General features: G+C 47.6%; 1 protein-coding gene across 1 annotated transcript; it reads left to right on the top strand.

Moving 5' to 3' along the window:
• Positions 1-12,314: 12,314 nt before the first annotated feature.
• GIP (gastric inhibitory polypeptide) lies at positions 12,315-17,821 on the top strand. The gene is made up of 5 exons (XM_009925233.2): positions 12,315-12,757; positions 13,831-13,977; positions 14,318-14,449; positions 16,597-16,689; positions 17,684-17,821. Exons 1-5 carry the CDS (start codon positions 12,684-12,686, stop codon positions 17,691-17,693), a joined length of 456 nt encoding a protein of 151 aa, XP_009923535.2. The 5' UTR covers positions 12,315-12,683; the 3' UTR covers positions 17,694-17,821.
• Positions 17,822-18,631: the final 810 nt, after the last annotated feature.

Raw genomic sequence — 18,631 nt, 5'->3', positions numbered from 1 at the left:
TTTTTTTCTTTTTTTTTTAAACCCCCCTCTTTTTATTTTTTTTTTCCGGCCTTTTCTCGGCGGATTTTTTTTTTTTCCCTTTGGAAAAGGGGAAAAAGGGGGGACGGGGGGGAAAAAAAAAAAAAATTGGGGAGGGAAGGAGGGAAAGGGGGGGGGGTTCTTAGGGGAGGGGGCGGCTCTGGTGGCGCCGGGTAGGGGGGCGGTGGCGCCGGTTTTAGCGGGGGGCCCCCCCCCCGGTAGTCGGTAAGAGTGGGGCACTGGAAGTGTCACCGGACGCCTCTTAGGGCAGGCGGGCACCGCCTCTAAATAAAACCCGACCTGGAAAAATGAGTGAAAATGTTTGCTGGAGGAAGCCACGTGGTGATGCGGGAGGGCCCGGCCCCCCGGGGGGGAGGGGCCGCGAGAGGAGGAGGAGGAGGAGGGGGGGGAGAAGAAGAAAAGGGGGGGGGGGCACTTATTTATTTATTTTAATTTAAATACTACGGGATTTACCTCCGCGCGCAGCCCGCTTGCTGAGGAGGAGTGTTCATCTCCCCCCACCCCCCCACCCCTTTATCCCGTGGAGGGGGGGGGGGTCCCGTGTGGGTTTTTTTTTTTTTCTCCCCCCCCCTCCTCCTCTCCGCCCAACCCCGTCCCGTCGGAGGCACTTTCCCATCTGCTGCAGCCCCCCGCCCCCACCGCGCCCCTCCCCCCACCGCGCCCCTCCCCCACCCCCTTTCCCCCCCGGTGCCTCAATGGGGATTTTTTTTTTTTTTCCCTTTTTTTTTTTTTTTTTTTGCGCTGGGTGTAAAAAACTTCAGCATCAAAGAGGGACCGGGAGGTCCCCTGGCGCCAGGGGATTGAGAATTTGGGGGGGGGGGGGACGACACACCAACACCCCCCCACCCCGGGGCTAACCCAGCCCGGTGGGTTGGGGGACCCCCCCCACGGGGGGGGGGGGAAGGAAGGGGGGGGGTATTGTCCCCGGCATTGTTTTAAGCCCTTCATGTGCAGCCCCGTGGAAGCCTTCGGGGAATGGAGGGGGGGGGGCCAAGGGGGGGGCTTCTCCCAGCACAAAAGGGCCCCACGGTGGAGGAGGGTCGTTCCCCGACGGGGCCGGACTGGGAAATGGAGGGGGGGGGGCGCCCCGTCGGTAATTCGGCGTGTGCGGAGCAGCCCCCCCCCCCCCTTCCCTCCCCGCCTGCCTTTTCTGGAGCTTTTTTATTTTTAGGCTCAAGATGGGTTGAAAATAGCAGCGAGGCCCCCCCCCCCCCCCCCAAAAAACCCCTTCCTGTCTCCCCGACGGGGCGGGCGGGGGGAGACCCGGGATGCCTGGGGGGGGGGACACGGGGACTCAGCCCGGGATGGTGCCGGGCGGGGAGGGGCGGCTTCGTGGGGGTGGGTGCGTGGGTGCCCCCCACCCTTGTGTCCGTCCCCCCCCCCGCCAGGTCCCTCCCGCTGCGCTGCAAGTAGAGACACGGTCCGACCCCTCCGCGCCTGTAATTAAATATAACGCTCCCCGGGGAAAACTCGCTCCCACCCGCGGGGTGGGGGGTTCCTCTCTACAACCCCCCCCCCTCCAGGGAAAAATGAAAAAAAAAAAAAATTCCCCAACAGAGAATTTTTTTTTATTTTTTTTTTTGCCCAGGGAGGGAAAGGCTCGGCTGAAGGCTTGCCGGGTGCGGCTCTCCCGCGTAACTCCGCGCTCCCTTACGCGGGTGCGCAGCCGGTTCCGCGCCCCCGCCCCCCCCTTTTTGGGGTGATCGCCCTGCGGGACCCCGGGCTGAGAAAGGGGGGGGGGGGGGTCGGCCGGGCCCCCCCAGCACTGCTGGTAGATTTGGTTGTTCCCTCTGTGCTACACAGCTGTGTTGCTAAACATTTTTTATTAGTAGCTAAATATTTTTTTTATTTTGGGTTTTTTTGTTGTTTTTTTTTCCTGCCGGCTGAGGAAGAGCCACGCGGAGAATTTGTTAGTAAATAAATTGGATATTAGTCAGGAATCAGAAGTTGTGTAAACCTTTAGAAAGAGATGCACATGCCCCAGGACATTTTTATGTGCTCTGTGCTACAGCCTCCTAGGAAACTCATTAAAAAGAATAATAAAAATCCTGGGAAATGGTCATTTCAAGCAAAAAGCCTTTAGCTTTCCCTCCTATATCCGATCCATTCTGTTATCCCGGGATCTTTGCCTTAAAAACATGTAGATGCTGCTCACCAGGGAAAGTTTGGTTCCCATCCTTCCAGCTGCATTACTTGGCTCTCCTGAAAGTACCAAACCAAATTAGCCAGAGGAGTCTTTGTAGGAGCACTGCTGCGTCCATGTGCGTGTTTTGGAGGTTTCCAGGGTGTAATCCAAGCTCAAAATTCACAGGTGAAAAGAAGAGAGCAATGAAATTGAGAAAGAAATTTCCTGCAGCTCACAAAGTGCACTTCAAGCCTGCCCTGGCTGAAAACTTGAGCGTGCACCTTCCTCCACTGATACGTGTCACCCACAAACACAGCGAAAATAAATGATCCACTATCTGCTTCGGATCTATTTCTAATCTTGACCAGAATACTTTTGTTGTTGCTTTTATTGGTTTAGCCAGTACCTTCCCCATGTAACATAATCCTTTGCAATAATGAAATGAAGGAAACCAACCTAAAAAAAAAAAAAAAGAAAAAAAAAAAGAAAAAAATCCAAACAAAGAGGGAAGTCTTCAATTTAGATCTGAAACAAGAAAGGCTATCAGTCAACCTCCTTCCCCTCGCTGCAGCATTCCAGATGCAAGGTATTTAGAGAATGCAAACAGCAGAGACTAAATCATTGATCTGCTGGGGGGTAATAGAGCTGCACTTACCCCTGTGCAGGAGCTGGGGGCAGAGGACTGCCCCCCCCAGCCCCAAACTGCCCCTGCCCAGGCTGAGCCAGGGCAAAATCAGCTCTGCAAATTCTCCCCCCAAAGGGAAACAGTTCTCCCCTCGCTGATTTAAATGTTACCAGCAACTGCAACAGAAATCCAGTGGGATTGCTGGAGCCAGGGAAGGGCTGAGCAACAGTTTGCACCCGGGCACTGTCACTTCTCTGTGGCCTTTTTCCTCCCCCCAGGATTTTCTTAAATTGGGTTGTAGTTTTAAAAAGCACTCTGAGGAGTTGATTTTTTTTTTTCTCATGTGAGTTTACAAACATTTTCAAATTTTACTGCCCTGCTCTCCCATCAACATAAAGCTGCCTCCAATTTAATACATAAAATCTGATGTGGGCAAAAGTTGGGTTTTTTTCAAGATTTCAATCTTTAAATCAGGCAGAAATGGTCTTAATGAATTTTTACAATTTATCTACAAGTTCAAATAGTTATTGGTGCCCCTTAGAAGTTTGGGGAAATTTCTTAAGGGAGAAGGTTGAAGCTGGCTGGTAAATAATCCAGCTAAGATTTCACTGAAATGGGGGTTTGATACGAAAGGATGTAATTACTGCAATCTGCTGAAGCGTTGTTGATCTGAGGCAGAAAATAACTAAAATAGAAATAATTTTTTATGACAGATTAACAGTAAACAAGAACAGATTATATTCTGTTCTTTTTCTGCCAGTTATCATTTGAATCTTTTTTTAATTTGTTTTTTGGTGGGGGGTTTTTTTGGTGGGTTTTTTTTTTAATCTCTGGTGCTATCACTAGGATTAGATTTGGACAGTATCAAAGATGTGCTTAGAAACCCCAAAAACTTTGAAAAAATCTTCATTTTTGAAAGTTTGAAAATATGTATTACTTACTATCTAATAAATATGGGCTAAAAGTTTTCAGTAAAATACACAGGTCACAAAGGAAAAAAAATAAGGATTTTGTTTTCATAGAAACTGTTTCAATCAAATCTCAACTAGCAGAAATAATCTGAATATGGAGCAAGCCTGTCCTTAAAACATAGGTGAGAATTCAACAGAATAAGAGGAGTGAGGGCTACAGTTGGGAAATATTTCCTTTTACTTAAGTGGAATCCCAGTTTAAACCACCTTTTGTTCAGTTTTTATTATGTGGAAAATATTCATGACTGGAAAAAGCAGCTCATATCTAAGAAGATCCAGTTGATTAAAGCTCACATTGATAAATTTGTTAAGAATCAAACTTGCTATGAAATTAATAGTTTGCTTTAAAACAAAGTTGGGGTTTGAAGTAGATTATTAGTAATCCCCTGGTTCTCCGTGCATTTGAAACACCATCTTGGCATTTAAAGGATGTTTTGTTCAAGCTCAGGAGCAGAGGAGCATCCCCAGCCCCAAGGAAGGGGCTGAGCGATGGGAAATGCCCCTCTGCTCCCTGAAGGGTGGGAGGTTCAGAAGCAGCAGTGTTGAAGATGGAAATGGTTAAACCTGCAATTTGCTCGAAGATCTGCCTATTCCCTAAACATTTTAGTGCTTCAGTTAAAAACAAAGCAAATACTGCAATAAACTCTGGCTTCAAAATCAACTCCCATCCTGAAAAATCCTTTCGTTCTGGTACTAAAGAGCTGGAGTCTCTTTAAAACAAACCCAACAGAAAACCACAACCAAACAACTATTTGCTTCTCCTCTACATCTGCTGCTTTGCAGTTTCTGGGCTCCCACCAGGGCAGGGTGCTCAGCTCCGCTCAGGGCTGGGGCTGGTTGCGCTTCCCAGGTCTCCTGGAGCAACAACCTGAATTCTCCATTGGGATTTGCAAACACGCAGAGGAATGTTCAGATTGCAACCAAAGCAAGCTGCTTTGCACAATTCGTTCCCCCCCTCCCTGCACCCCCCAAATGGAAACGGTTCAGTTTGGGGGTTTCTGTCCTTTTCTTTGGGTAAGTGGTAAACTCAAACTGCGAGGAAAGGAAAATGCTTATTGGAAGGAGCCCCGAAACATTGTTTAGATAGTCCCTTTAATTTTCAACTTTCCCCCCAAATGAATGTGCCACCACTTCTTTAGAGCAGACCTTTCTAACCTGTCAATTTAGCTTTTCTTCCTCAAAAATCACCGTGAGCAGCTGGACAGATAGCTGGAGCAGCCATTTCTCCTACAGATGGCTGGAGCAGTGGGGGAAAGTTTTGGTCTTGGTACAGCGATAAACTAAACTAACGTAGTTGAGACAGCATCGTGGGGGATGAATCCTGCCGTTGCTGAACTCCCCCTGACCTTATTTCAAGTAGGAGCTGCTCTTTTGAACCCCCCTCCAAACATTTGCAGCACTTACAAAGCACAGATTAAATGTTTTCCTTTCAGTAACTGTAGGTATTTGTATCAGATTTCCTCCAGTCTGAAGTAAATGCATTTATATCAGATTTATGCTCCGCGAGTACAAATTTGGGGGCCCTATAATTTCGAGTCACCGTTTAAATCCCCCAAAGAACAGCGGGCTCTCCAGCACTCACTGCTTTTCATCCCTCCACTTTTTAAACTCCCTGTAGCAGGAGGCAACGAAAGGCTCAGCCACTAATACCGTTGCATTTATGCCTAATTCTTTATACCCAAAACAAGTGTAACCCGGGAGGTGGGAAGCTGCGCAGCAACGCTTTCTGTTGTGGGTCACTTTAAAAAATATAGGTCATTTCACAATCGAAACCTTGACCCATACCCCACCGCCTGTGCCGGGGCACCCGCACCGCTGGGCTGCCGGAAGGGTGATGTTAGGAGAGCAGCAAGGGCACGAGATAGAAATAATTTCACGTTACTGAACCAGCCACTTGGGCAGGCGCCTTGCCGTGGACCGGGTTGTCTAGTTTCTCGTCCTGCTGGTACATACTTGGGATTTAGCGGGACTGATTATTTCCTCTCCTTTCCTGCAGCTCTACCGCTCTAATCTCCCCAGCTGGTTAGTTCTGGCTCTATCTTTGCTCAAAGGGGGGATAAAGGATGGTTTTCACATTAAGATAGCTGCTGCAAGGTAAAGTGCTAACAGGGTAAAGCACAGGTACTTTGAATGCTAGAGCAAGTCCGGATCATCTCTCCAGCCTCTGGAACCAGTGACAGTGCTCGCTACGCAGGGGTAAAAGTTGCAGTTGTGAGATTTTTAGATGCAGCTTGGTGGTCCAGATAAATCTTCCCCACACGGACGTTACAGGTGCTGTGGTGGGCTTTTTGTTACAGCACTTAGTGTCCTGGAGGTCCCTGCTCCTGGGGGTTGCAACAAGCATTTAAGAGAAAAGAAACGAGCAGAGCATGCAACCAGGAGAAGTCCACGCTCTCCGCATTTTGTGGTTCCCATTTTTAGCTGTTGTGGGGGTTTTTTCCCCCGGAGAACTAGCGATCAGGAAGGCTCCGAGACAGCCATCCCAGTGAGCTGAATTAGTCAAGAACAACCGCTGGAGCCTTAAAAGGCCCTAGGGTTTGTTTGCAGTTAAAAGGGAGTATTGGCGTTTAAAAACATATCTGGTATTTTGCCATTGTGAAAAAACCTGTTCCATTCCCGCAAGCACTGGAGGAGGAGGCAGGTCTGAACCCAGAAGAAAGGACAAAGCGGTGTCTGGCGCTCCAAAGATGCCCTATAAATCCACCCAGCCCGTCACTCGTGTCCCCAGCACAGCTCGACGTGAACGCTGGGCAGGGTTAAGCACAAGGGATGGGATGAGGAGCCAGGCAAACCCTCGCCGCCTTCAGCTGGAGCCAAAGCTGCTTTTGCCGCGTTTTGCCAAGTCTGAGCTCCCTGTCAGAGTCCTGGCACCCAGGATCGGGCATGCGGTTTCCCCTGCCGACAGCACCAGCCTTCGCTGCGCAAGATATAGAAGATGCCGCGCGGTAGCCAAGGTTGTAAGCGGGACCCCAGGCAGCCCTGGGAAGGGAGGGGAAAGCTGGCCACGGGCTGTGGGGTCAGGGTTTGGGGGAAAGAAGCTCATATTTAGGACTTGGGCTCTGCCAAGGTATAACAGGATGAGCGAGAATAGAGCACGTAAGAGTTACTGCCTCTGCAAGACTTCAGCAGACCTCCGTTGCTGGTATTCTAGGGAGAGAAATGAGCTCCCCAGAAAAGCTTTGAGCCTCTCTGCCTTTGACAGCAGCAAAGCTGAGTTAAGAACAGAATGGGTCCTGAATCAGGACCGGAGTTTGTACGATACTCCAATGCCTGTGATTCTGGGGAGAGGATGGGGATGAAAAATGTAAAAATCCCTCCTTCCTCTCTCCCTGTGATTTGAGGAGCAGAGCAAACGCCAATACTGATTTATCAGAGCCAGATACAATTAGGAATCCCAGATCAGCCTAACGCTTCCACGCAAAATGGAGCGGAAAGTGTTATTTTCACCTGGGACATGCAACACCTGAAATCCGTCTCTGGCAGAGCAGAGGTGCCCTGAGCGGTGCCACACCAAACAGCAGCTGAAGAGCGCTGCTCCAGAGGGAAAAGGAAAATCTTACTCACCACATCCACTGGGAATAGGAGAGAGGTGTAAACCGTGCCACTGAAGGCGAGATGTTAGAGCTAAACCCTAAGAAGTTTCTTGGGAAGTTTGCAGCATTTCCATTTCTGAAAACTTTTGGGAATGGATCAGACTCGTCCTTTCAGAGAGATTTAAGCAGCGCTGAAGCTGTCTGGGAGCAGGGGAGGGAATGGATGACCTCTTAAGGTCACTTCAAGCCCTATTTTCCATGATTACAGGGACATCTAATACTTGAAATGCTTTGTAATCAAAGTTGCCCTTGAGATGTTTCGGTGTCTCAAAGCAGAGCAGAAGGACCATTTCAGTAACGCAGCTGTGATCTTCCCAACACATTCCCGAATTCCTGAAACACCAACTCCTCGAGTCAGGTCTGCTGCGGAGAAGAGCAGAGCTCACTCACTAAGCGCTGTGTGGATGAACCAGGGCAGCCCCAGCTCTCCTGTTTAATTTGCAGGGAGACAAATGCCACAGCTGGGTGAAACCTAAGCTAAAAGAGTCCTCTGTCCCAAGCTGGGACCCAGCTGAAGCTTGTGAAATGACTTGTTTTATCAGCAGAAAGGCAGCAGACCACAGATAACACTACAAGGGTAGCTGAAGCTAAAGAAGAGCAAGGTGTGCATCATCAGTTAGACCCCCTGTTACCCTCACGAAAGCAGATGCAGGCACTTGGTCCTTCTCTAGGTCAGCACTTCACTCCTTGCCTCTGCACTTCCCAGACCTGAACTGGCACACAGAGGTTCAGCATTTTAGGCATGGATATCACACAGACAGAATGAAATGCAGACAGTGCCCACCTGTCCTTGGAAATAACTTCTGCATATCTGGGGGTTTTTCGTTCAAAAGATTGCGAGAAATTTTAGAGTGATGCTGCTGTCCAGGCTGCAGCATGAGCAGATGCCCTGAAATAACCAGAACTGCGAACCCTGGGTCAACATTTAATGTTGCTGGATATTTATTTCACTCTATTAACTTTATATCCTACAGAGGCACTTAATGAGAGGAAAACAAATAGGTTGCACTTTGGAGAAACAAGATATCTGAGTTGGCTGGGAGTGAAGTACCCAGAATACATATAATAAAGACACCAGGATAAACTATTCCATTTTATTGATTAGCAACTGTGCTAGGAGTGTAAATTGGTTACTTGTAACTATTATAGTGCACCATTTATTACAGCAGGCACGATGCTCCTGCATGGGTGAAAAGCTTTTGGAGACCCTAGCATGCTTGTGTGCTGCTAGCTAAAGGACTAAGCCACGTGTTAAGTAGTTCCTGTGACAGTAGTAATTACTCCTTAATAGCACCGAACTCTTAATCTACCCTAACAACGTCCTCCTGAGCCTTTACCTTAATGCAATATAGACGCAACACTTTTTGCTGGAGAGGCTGGTTGTGCCAGGGAGTTGTACAACTACAGAGCAGCAAGAGCTCATTTCTGCCAGCGCCGGGGTAAGCGAGATGCAGTTCATTCTGCGCTCTGTGGTCTCCTGGTGCAGGAATACAGGTAGCGGTTGGAACCAGCCTGTATCTGACAGCGTATCCCAGCAGCACTCCTCAGAAGAGCAGAAAACCCACTTTTTCGAAAGGAACTGCCAAATGGATAGCCTATACGCGGAGACACGTACCTCATCACGCTGGATTTCTGCACGTGTTTGGGACAAGATACACTGGGGGCACTGTGCCAGCACAGCGAAACCCTCTCCCACGCCGAAACCACTGACACTTCAATTTTGCCATTATTACTGCAATTCCACTAAAGGCTGCTTCTTCCTCAGCTCTGTCAACCAGAAATCCTACTTCGTTCCCACACAAATCCCTGGTGTAGCTGAGCCAGCACAAACCTGGGAGAATACACGCAGACACACACATCCCACCTACATCCAGGCGTGCAGGGTTACTGCTCCGAGCAGCTCAGCTAAACTCCACAAAACAAAAAACAAACCAAAAAAAAAGGCTGGCAGACCTGAGGGGAAGGTTGTAACTTGGATAACCTTCTGCAAAAGTTCAGGCTGCTCGGGGGAACCGAGTCACGGACGGGACTACGCTCTGCAAGCCAGCACAGTCAGCCACGGGCACGGCTTCGCTTTGGTAACGATGTGAGCTGAGCTCAGCTTGTGGGTTAGGCTAGCACAAACGCAATCCTGCTCTGCTTCTTCAACAGATTGAAGCTGGGTGTGACGGGGATCCTAGAGCAGCAGGTACACGCCTAGTAGCAGCCCCTAAACAGGATTTACATGTTAAAATGTAATGAGTCCAGTTCTCCCAGAGAGGCTCAGGGGAAGCGGGGCAGGTCAGCCACCAGCGAGAATGAATATCTTACCGGGCACGCAGTCACAGCAGAGCTGATGAGAAGTGGCTTTACCCCTTGTACTCTGATGGCACAATTAACATCTGCAGAACATCTGCTCTCCTGGATCCAGCTGTGCAAGGGCAGGGCGAGGTGGTGGCCTCACTGACCCACGTCCCCAGCAGCTGCAGAGCCACAGGGAAACACTCCATCACTCAGGACAGAAAAAGCCCAAATGGGTGCTCAGGTCCAGCTGCTACCCCTCACCCTACATAGGTGGCTGCTGTGCCAACACCCTCATTAACCAATGCTGCCTCACCATTTCCTACTAGTTTCCCACCTGCCACTCTCCATCCCAACTTTTCTCCTCTTAGAGCGCATGTTTTGGGGGACAGGTGCTGGTTTTGGTATTTGGAGTTTGCGCAAGGGGGTTGCAGACCACAGTTGGGATGCTCAGACTCGATGGTGATGAAAACAACAGTGATGGGAGCTATTGATTTTAGCAAAGTTATTCCTCCTGTAAGAAACAGAAGGAGTAGAGTGGATCTCTCTAAGATAGCACTTACACTTGGCAAAAGAAAAGATGGAAATTAAGGAGGTTTTTACCGTGGGATACGTGGAATTAAGCTTTAGACCAATGCCGTATGTATTATGCCCACAATCCATGTTCATTCTTGATTTTGTGATACAGTAATGTTTAATTGCCATTAATGTAAACATATTTTAAAAGGTTTTTTTCCTGCTCTGTAGGTCAATGGACCTAATGAAGCAGCTCTAAGTGGGTTTGAATTGCTTCGATTAGGTGCTTGATTTCCTGTTTACCTCATGGAAGTGGGTTTGGTTCTGCACAGCTAACGTATATAAAAGCCCTGAAGGGTCTCTCCTCAGCACCAGAACTAGCTGAAATCCTCTGGGCAGTTTCAGAGAAGGAGAAAGGTAAGAAGCTCTATGTCAGTCTCTTTTTTTACTCTTTTTTCCCCCCCTAAGATAACAGTGGGACTGAACAGTGTTTGAGAGTGCCAGGCAGTAGCTGCAGCAGAGCAGGAACAGCCTGGACCTTTGGCTGAGTTTTTCCCAAAGTGGTACAAAACCGGCCGTTTTCTCGGTAGCTTTGGCAGAAAAGACCTGCGGCAGCGTACGTCTTGGGTTGTGAAGGGAAAGACCGTTGTTTCAGAGGAGGATTCGGTACTTGGCAAATATCAGGGTGGGATCTGCACCTACACAGGGAAATGAGGAGAAATTGGTTCTTAGTTGCTTTTGGGACCTCCCAGCTAGGGATAAAACCCTATATTATCCTTCTAATGCTTTTTCCAAAGCAGACAGTATTGCACAGGGGACTGGAAGACCTTCATGTTGCAAAGATCTTACCAGTTGCTTCTCCTTTTGTGAAGAAGTCAAATCATAGGATCAAAACAATGTAGGCATCACAGCAAACTCCGTGCCAGGTGCGACTACTCCAGTTCAGTGTCACACAGGCAAAGGGGTCTTGTATTAATTCAAAATGTTTTTTCAACAGTCTCTGAAAATGTGGACTGCTTTTCTTCCCTGTTTGGGTAAATTCTGCAGAGAAGGAGTACTGCCCTTTCTTAAAATTAAGGCTACAATGCCTTTCCTCTCCTAGCATCGCAAAGAATTACCCTAAGCAGAACAATATTTTTGCACAACTTAGCTGTTTTCAGATCCATCATCGTACCCACAGTTATATCACCAATATATGAAATGAAAAGTAAATAAGAGGGAAAACTTCAGTTGTTTAATCATGACTTTTTTTTCTGTTCTTTAAAATACTCTTCAGCATTTTGTATTATGGAATTTACTTCTGCTGTTAACGCTCTGTAACTATTTGTCTTTTATTGCTTTCGGTTTAAGTATTTTAGGGATTTTGCCAGTGTTCAGAATATTACACCTTTGCTTTTAAGAGCATTCCTCAGAACTTGATGTATCAGAGGTAATGTAACACATTTAGTATTTTTTCCTCACTTAATAGGAAGGGCTGAAAACATTTGTAAAAGATGTGACAATTTTCCAGAAATAAAAAACCACCACAATTACAAACAACATCCAAACTTGCAAATTCTTGCTCTCTCTAAAACAATAATTGGGCCGTTGTAAGAGTACAAGTAACTACTTGGAGGACTAAAGTTCTATCAATGTATAAATAAATTTTTGAAGGATGTGATACCTGAGTCCTGATCTAGACCTTTTCTTACTGTGTTATTCTTGTTAACAGCAGCTCTCATTGTAATGCAGTTTCCAGAAATAGCTATAACAAAGAGTGAGATGAGGGACAACAAAATATATCTCTGAGCCACGATCAAAACCATTTTTGTACGGAGTTTGCAGAGCTGGAATAGTAATTAAAAGAGCTCAAATGTCCAAGGGCTATTGAGCTGAACTGTGGACGTGAGCACTAGGAACAGCTTGAAAGTAATAAATCTTGGAATCCGATCCTGTCACTGTCCATGGGATATTTTTCATAACTGATATTCACTGACTCTGGCTCCAGTCCCTACATAAGGCATTATCCATCCCAACTGAAAATCTCCCAGAAATTAGATCAGGCTCCTGAACCCTGCAGAACCGCAGTGTGGGATAAGCAGGATGCCATTGCTACTGAATTGCCTGATCCAACGTACGTTGCCGTTCACATCCTCAAGATTGAATCGACCCTTAAAGCACAATGAGGTACCCACAGGGTCAGCTTGTAAACATGGAGGAAGACAAAGCCCTTGCCTCCGGGAATGCGCAACCCACAATGAATTTGATGGTTACAATAAAAGTATAGGGAACGAACATTAAAAGACACCACGGTGGGAAAGAGCATTGGCATTGAAAAAGTAATTTAACTGGGAACAGCAGAAGAGGGCTTTGTAGGATGGAGAAGGCTGCTCGAAGCACAAGGACTGAAGAAACACGTTTACAAGCACAGGCACGTGCCCAACCAGTGCACATCTCGCTGGGTTCGCTGTCCTGTCACTTATGTGTCCCATGTGTTATAGGGGACGGACATCTGGATTGCCCTCTGCTCTCAAACAGAGAAACAAGCCAAGAAAATGATGTCTTTCAAAGTTCTCTCTCTGCTCCTCGCTTCTCTGGGCTTTGTTTTGATGGAAGAAAACGTCTCAGGGTAAGTGTTTTGGAAAGCTCACAGTGTATTTTAAGCCTTTTCCAGCTCCCCACTGGAGGCAAATGGACTTTTTCCATTGGCATCTCGGTAAGTAGGTGAGAACACGAGTCCTGAGGTAGATCTCAGATAATAGAGACACCCAGGCGTACAGAGATGAGCAAATGATAAGAGAGAGATCAAACTAAAGCCCTGAGCCTTTGAGCCAGAGCCAGGAACTCCCAAGTTTTCCCTACAAACTTCATGGCTCTGGGTTAGGAGGAACAAGCTGGAAGTCAACCAGGAAGAGAAAAAGGTTGGCTGAGAACTAGAAACGAGATGTAATCATCTCACACGAATGAGGCTAGGGGGCATCCGGTATTTGGAAGCTTCTGAAAATATGACCAGTTACATCAAGCAGGTATATAATAAGGACTTTCCCTCTCTTTCCCTGACTCCTGCTACAAAATTTCCAACTACCACCCGAGAAGACCCAAAAGAACCCTTATTAGAGCAGTAGGAGTTGCTGCAATCCCAGACAGTAGTACTAAAAAAGGTTCAGCCTTGAAATCCTTTGCTAACTTAGGCAGCCACCAACTATGTCTACGCTGTCAGATCAGCACTGGGCTCCAGGTCAGCCCTTGTCTCCTGCCGTCCACCCCTGAGTCTCTCGAGGACACAGGAGAAGGTTCCCTTGGCCCTAGATGTGCAGCTCGCTGGAGGAGGGAGCCTGAGCACACTCGGTGCCTTAGCTGGGAGCCAAAGTCCACGTGAATCAGGCTACGGCAGGGAAAACGACATGACTCCAGACGATCAGCAAAGATCCTGAGCTCACCTCCTCCCAAGTTCTCAAATCGGAATTGTACTAGTAGTCAGCAAAACGGATGAGGAGCCTGCTAGCCCCTTCTGTGGCCATCTCCTCACTTTACAGTGCAGGAATGGTCACCTGTACCAAGAGATGTTAAAAGTGACCACAAAACCCTTGCTGACTGTAGGGACCGCATGGGCCACCGCGTGCAACCCAAGCAAAAATCTGCACGGCGTGTGCTGCTCCTGGTCTGTGCAGCACTCGCTCTGTCTCTGTGCTCTTACCCCAGCCTAAGTATAAGGACTCCCAGTGCCAGACCAGTGCAAAGACGCTACTCTGAGGCCACCCTGGCAAGCGATTACAGCCGCACGATGGATAACATGCTGAAGAAGAACTTTGTGGAATGGTTGCTAGCCAGGCGGGAGAAGAAAAGCGAGTAAGTGTGTAGACTTTCAATGCTCCTACGATCCAAACTTACAGCTGTCGTCAGCCAACTGATGGCTACAGAAGAATGCAGAGCCGAGGTTATTTTTCTTGGACTGCAGCAGCGATTCTCTAGGGAGTTGGTTTTCTTTTTTTCTTTTATTTTTCTAAGTCCTAGAAATGTTTCTGGTCTGTCGGCACACAGCACAACTATCCCTCTCCCTGTCCAAGACCGCCTTCTTCTCTGGCTGCTGGTAGATGGAGTGGGAGGGAGCTGGGGTTTGTGGAAAAGCAGCATTTTGGCACCCTCTTGTGGCATCTCGGGCTGGTATCTTCCCATTTCGCCTTTCCAGCAACATCATTGAGCCATACAAGAGGGAAGCTGAGCCCCAAGTATCGGCTGCGAATGGCCAAAGATTGGACCTGGGCACCCAGGAAGCCAAAGACTTCTTCACCTGGCTTCTAAAAGCCAAGAAAAAGCAGAGGTGAGCTGGGAAAATAGAAAGCCTGGTGGCAGGGAGGGATGAAGTCCCCAAGTGTTTAACTTTCAAAGGAGTATTTGGGGGCAGGAATCTATGGTAACGGCTTCACATAGGAAAACAAGAGGACTTTCATTTCAAAAGGAAATTCCACATTTTGCAATTCTGTCTCGTGAGCGAGGAAAAGAACAAAGACAAAAAAGCCTCTCTCATTTTGAAATTTCTCACGAAATACAAATTTCAAAAATATAGATGATTGGGGTCTTTTTTGGTTTTGCAAATGTCAGCACAGCCTCATCAAAACCCAGCGCTTTGATAAGGTCAAAGCACGGGCTTTTGACAGGGCTGAAGTGCATCCGTTCCTCTAACATCCCACCATGACCATAACGGAGAAGTCAAAATGCTTTGACCTAATCAAAACAAAGCCCTCTCAAAAGAAAACTCTCCAGCGAAAATGAGATTAAATTGATACAATTCTGCAAAACATTTTGATTTGATCCAATCAACCCACACGGAGGGGGAAAGAAAAAAATCCCATTCATTCACACTCTCAGCCTGTTGACCGGTTCATTTTTAAAAAAAGAAACAAACCTGTTCTTTCCTTGTATCACTGCTACAAGCTCTTATTATGAAAAGCCTGTCATCTAAACGTGAAACCATGCAGGAGAGATGCCTGCCTGACCCAGGAGGAATTTCCCAGTTTGTTTCTGATCTGAGTGTCCCTAGTAAAGGGCACAGATTTTTTTTTTTTTTTAAGATGAAATCATCTTAAAATTGTCATGATCACGGTAATGATGGCGATAGGAGCTCGCCCAGAACAGGTACCTCTGGGCAAGGTAACCGAGTCCATATGGAGCTCTCTGTTGCTGCAGCTCATGCCTTCGTTTCCCAAGCCATCTGGCTGAGAGCACACTTGTGTATCTCAGCACTGCGCAGCTTTGTGCTGTGTCAGCACATCCACAGCCTGTCAATAGCCTGTTTCACCTCCCCCAATCTTAGCTTATGTCACAAATGTTCAAAAAGCAAATTAGACGCATGAGTCCAAAGAAAAATCTGTTCTCGGGCACTTTCTATATTAAAAAAAAAAAAAACAAAAAAAAACCACCAAAAAATGAATGAAGGATACATTTTCTTTCTTTAACATGAAGGGGATTTTACAAAACCTAACAGGTTGCTACTGCTTAGTCCTAAAATGGTGGCAAGAAGGAAAAAAAGCACTTACCGCACACAGCCCACATCCCTCAGGCACAATCCTAGTGTCTTCTGGCAAAAAAATGGAATTTCTAACTACAGGGAGTCATGGGACAGTCACCCAGAACAAGAATCTGGGGGCATTTGTTGTCTTTTACAGACTTTGCATGAAAACTGCTTTAGAAACCAGGGTGTGGGGGATGACCCGTGGTGGGAGAAATGAGCACAGTTATGGTTCACAGAGGTGTCTCAGGCCAAGCACTCGGAAAATCAGACGCCGAGAATTGCTAGTCATACTGAAAATACAAAATCAAAGAAACGAGGGCTTTGAGGGATCTCAAGAGGTCAGTTAGTCTGACCTCTGCTCCAAAGCAGGATCAATGCACCCTAAACTGTTCCTGACAGATGTTTGTCTAACCTGTTCTGGGGGCGGGGGTGGAGGGGGGAAGGGAAACCTTTGATGCTAGAGATTAATCAGCTTGATTAACTTCATTTTTAAAAAAAATTGTTTTCTAGTGTCTCCCTTAATCGCCTTAATTGCAAATAAAAAATGCGACTTGCAGGGGAAAGTCCTTCTTGGAAACAAAGACTTTCCTTTGTGAGTTTGGAGCGTAGATGCTGTTTCACCCACGCTCTGCCTTTGTTTTGATGCCTGCTGGGTCTAAGAGGAGGTGGGGTGCAGGGGGGTCACGGGACCGTTCCTTCTTGCCCCCCAAGGCTGACAGACATGTTCACTGCTGGGCAGCTCAAACATGCCAAGATCAAGGCGCTGTTGTGTGCAGGGAGCTCACCATGTCAAAAAGAGGTTAAAGCTTTTTTTGTGGGTTTATCCAAGTCAAAGATATTAGAAGGAAAATAAAACTCCCCTGTGAACTTGAGGGGATTGGGATACGAGGCTATTATACACTGCATCTGGATTGTGCCCTCTCCTCTGTCTTTATGGCATGGCACATTTCTTGCAGTTTTACTTCTCTGGAAAGTTCAGAAGGTTTGAAGGATGTTTTGAACCCGGAGTTTCTGGCATGGCTGATGTTGACTGATCTCTGCAGACCAACGTGAGTGGCTGTTCTACCTATTCCTGTTGTTACAAGCATCCCTACAGATCCTTTTGCAGCCCTTGTCCCCAAATGTACTTGCTGCAGTGCTCAGTCCATGAATTTAGGATTTCTTTAGATAACCACTGAGAGCTTAGATGGCACAGCTCAGCTGGATTTGACTGGAGAGTTAAGAGCTCTGGCCAGAGTTTGTTTTGGTTCTGCAAAAGTATCTTCAGATCACTGATACAACAAAGATGGGGAAGACAAATTTCAGAAAAATCACTGTCTAGAGAACGGAGGTTAGTAAATCCTTTTCCCCTCTTTTTAATAAGAAAAGGAGGTGTTCATCAGACCACTTACAGGAAATATTTTTTTCTGTGCATTGTACACTGCTATGAAAGGTATTCAGAGAGAAACACAAGAAACTGGGATGGAAAAGGTGCAGGGGAGGGCCCCGGGCGGCTCAAAGGAATGGCAAGCCCATCCTATGCTTAGTTGAGTAAAATGAAGGCTGAGAGAGACAAAGTCACCATCTATTAAAAAAACAGAGCGAGAAAAGAGCTGTTTATGCTAATGGCAAAAGTTGGCACAAGAACAAAAAGGGATGAACTGGCCGTGAATAAATGTAGGTTGGAAATAAGAGGCAGCTCTGTGCTACAGACAATTCCGTGCAGCTTGGTCAGACAATGTGAGCTGAGTGGCCAGCCAGCAGGCCAGAGAAAACAAATAACTGTTGAGCTCATACTGCAGCCATTCCTGCAGAGAAACACTTATTTGTATCTCTCTCCTCTAACCAGTTGCTGGTTTTTCTCCAAACTTGTAGGTACTTACTATTAGATACTAACTTTGAAACACGTCTTGCTATCAAAATGGATTTGCAAGATATCATAGGGGGCTGGTGGGTAGAGAAGGCAATAACTTATGCCTCATTTCCTATAGGAATCAAATGAAAATGGGTTAAGTGCAGTACCACAGGAATTCATGTTTTTCTCTCCCACTTCTGCTTTGTTAGGACTATGTAACTCCAGGACCCTCCCAAGGAGCTCTCTCTTCATCCTACCAAGACACGTGAGAAGGAGGAAGACGTCTTATTTTCTCTCTGTTCTGTGCACATTGTCTATTTTGCTAACGCAAGCAATAAACAGTTTACTCTGAAGCTGAAATAAGATTCAGATAATACCCAATTTGGGGATGGGCTATAAAACACTACTAAATTGCTAAAAAATAAGCGTCCTTCCAAACAAGGCTCATAAGGGTCACAACACACCTTGTGAGTGTCAGTGAATCCGCCTACAGCTGACTGAACCCTACCACGGAATGATCCCCGTTAGCAGGTTTTTGGGGGGGTTTAGGACCTGCCGCCGGGCCGTGACTTCAAAACCGATGTTGTTGTTGGCGTCGTCGGTGGTGGGTGGTGAAGTTCAGCCTGGGCTGCAGGGGAACAGACCCTGGCTGAGGGCTGGCCCTGCAGAAACCTGCCTAGGAGCCAGCCTGCCCTTCCAAAGGAGTCCTCAGGACTTGCCCCCCCTCTCCTGACACCCCCCTACACCCCCCAAACCCGGGGTTCCCCTGCACCCCACGGAAGACACCCTCCCTCAGAGGGCACCCAGCCCCACAGATAGGGACTTACCTCCATCTGGGGGGGGTGTCACCCTTACCTAAAGCAGGGCTTCCCCCCCGCACACACCCTGGGGGAGACCGAAACCCAGGCTACCCCCCATGCCAGGGGGGTGGGGGGATGACACACCCTCCCACAGAGAGCACGCAACCCCCCCAAAAAGGGCCTCTCTCCCCCACGCCGGGGGGGACACCCTCCCACAGAGAGCACCCCCCCCCCAAAAAAGGGCCTCTCTCCCCCACACCCCGGGGGGACACACACACCCTCCCACAGAGAGCACCCAAACCCCCAAAAAGGGCCTCTCCCCCCCACCCCGGGGGGGGGACACCCTCCCACAGAGAG

This window comes from Haliaeetus albicilla, chromosome 7, assembly GCF_947461875.1.
Source record: "Haliaeetus albicilla chromosome 7, bHalAlb1.1, whole genome shotgun sequence".
Taxonomy (NCBI): domain Eukaryota; kingdom Metazoa; phylum Chordata; class Aves; order Accipitriformes; family Accipitridae; genus Haliaeetus; species Haliaeetus albicilla.
Note: the sequence above shows the minus strand (reverse complement) of the source record. Positions and strands in the feature narration are given on the sequence as shown.

Bases quoted from the DNA above. Each gene is read 5' to 3' on its own strand.
- GIP (XM_009925233.2), top strand. From the start codon at position 12,684: ATGATGTCTTTCAAAGTTCTCTCTCTGCTCCTCGCTTCTCTGGGCTTT. The intron at 12,758-13,830 runs GTAAGTGTTTTG...CTCTTACCCCAG, and splicing joins ATGGAAGAAAACGTCTCAGG to CCTAAGTATAAGGACTCCCA. The intron at 14,450-16,596 runs GTGAGCTGGGAA...CATTTCTTGCAG, and splicing joins AAAGCCAAGAAAAAGCAGAG to TTTTACTTCTCTGGAAAGTT.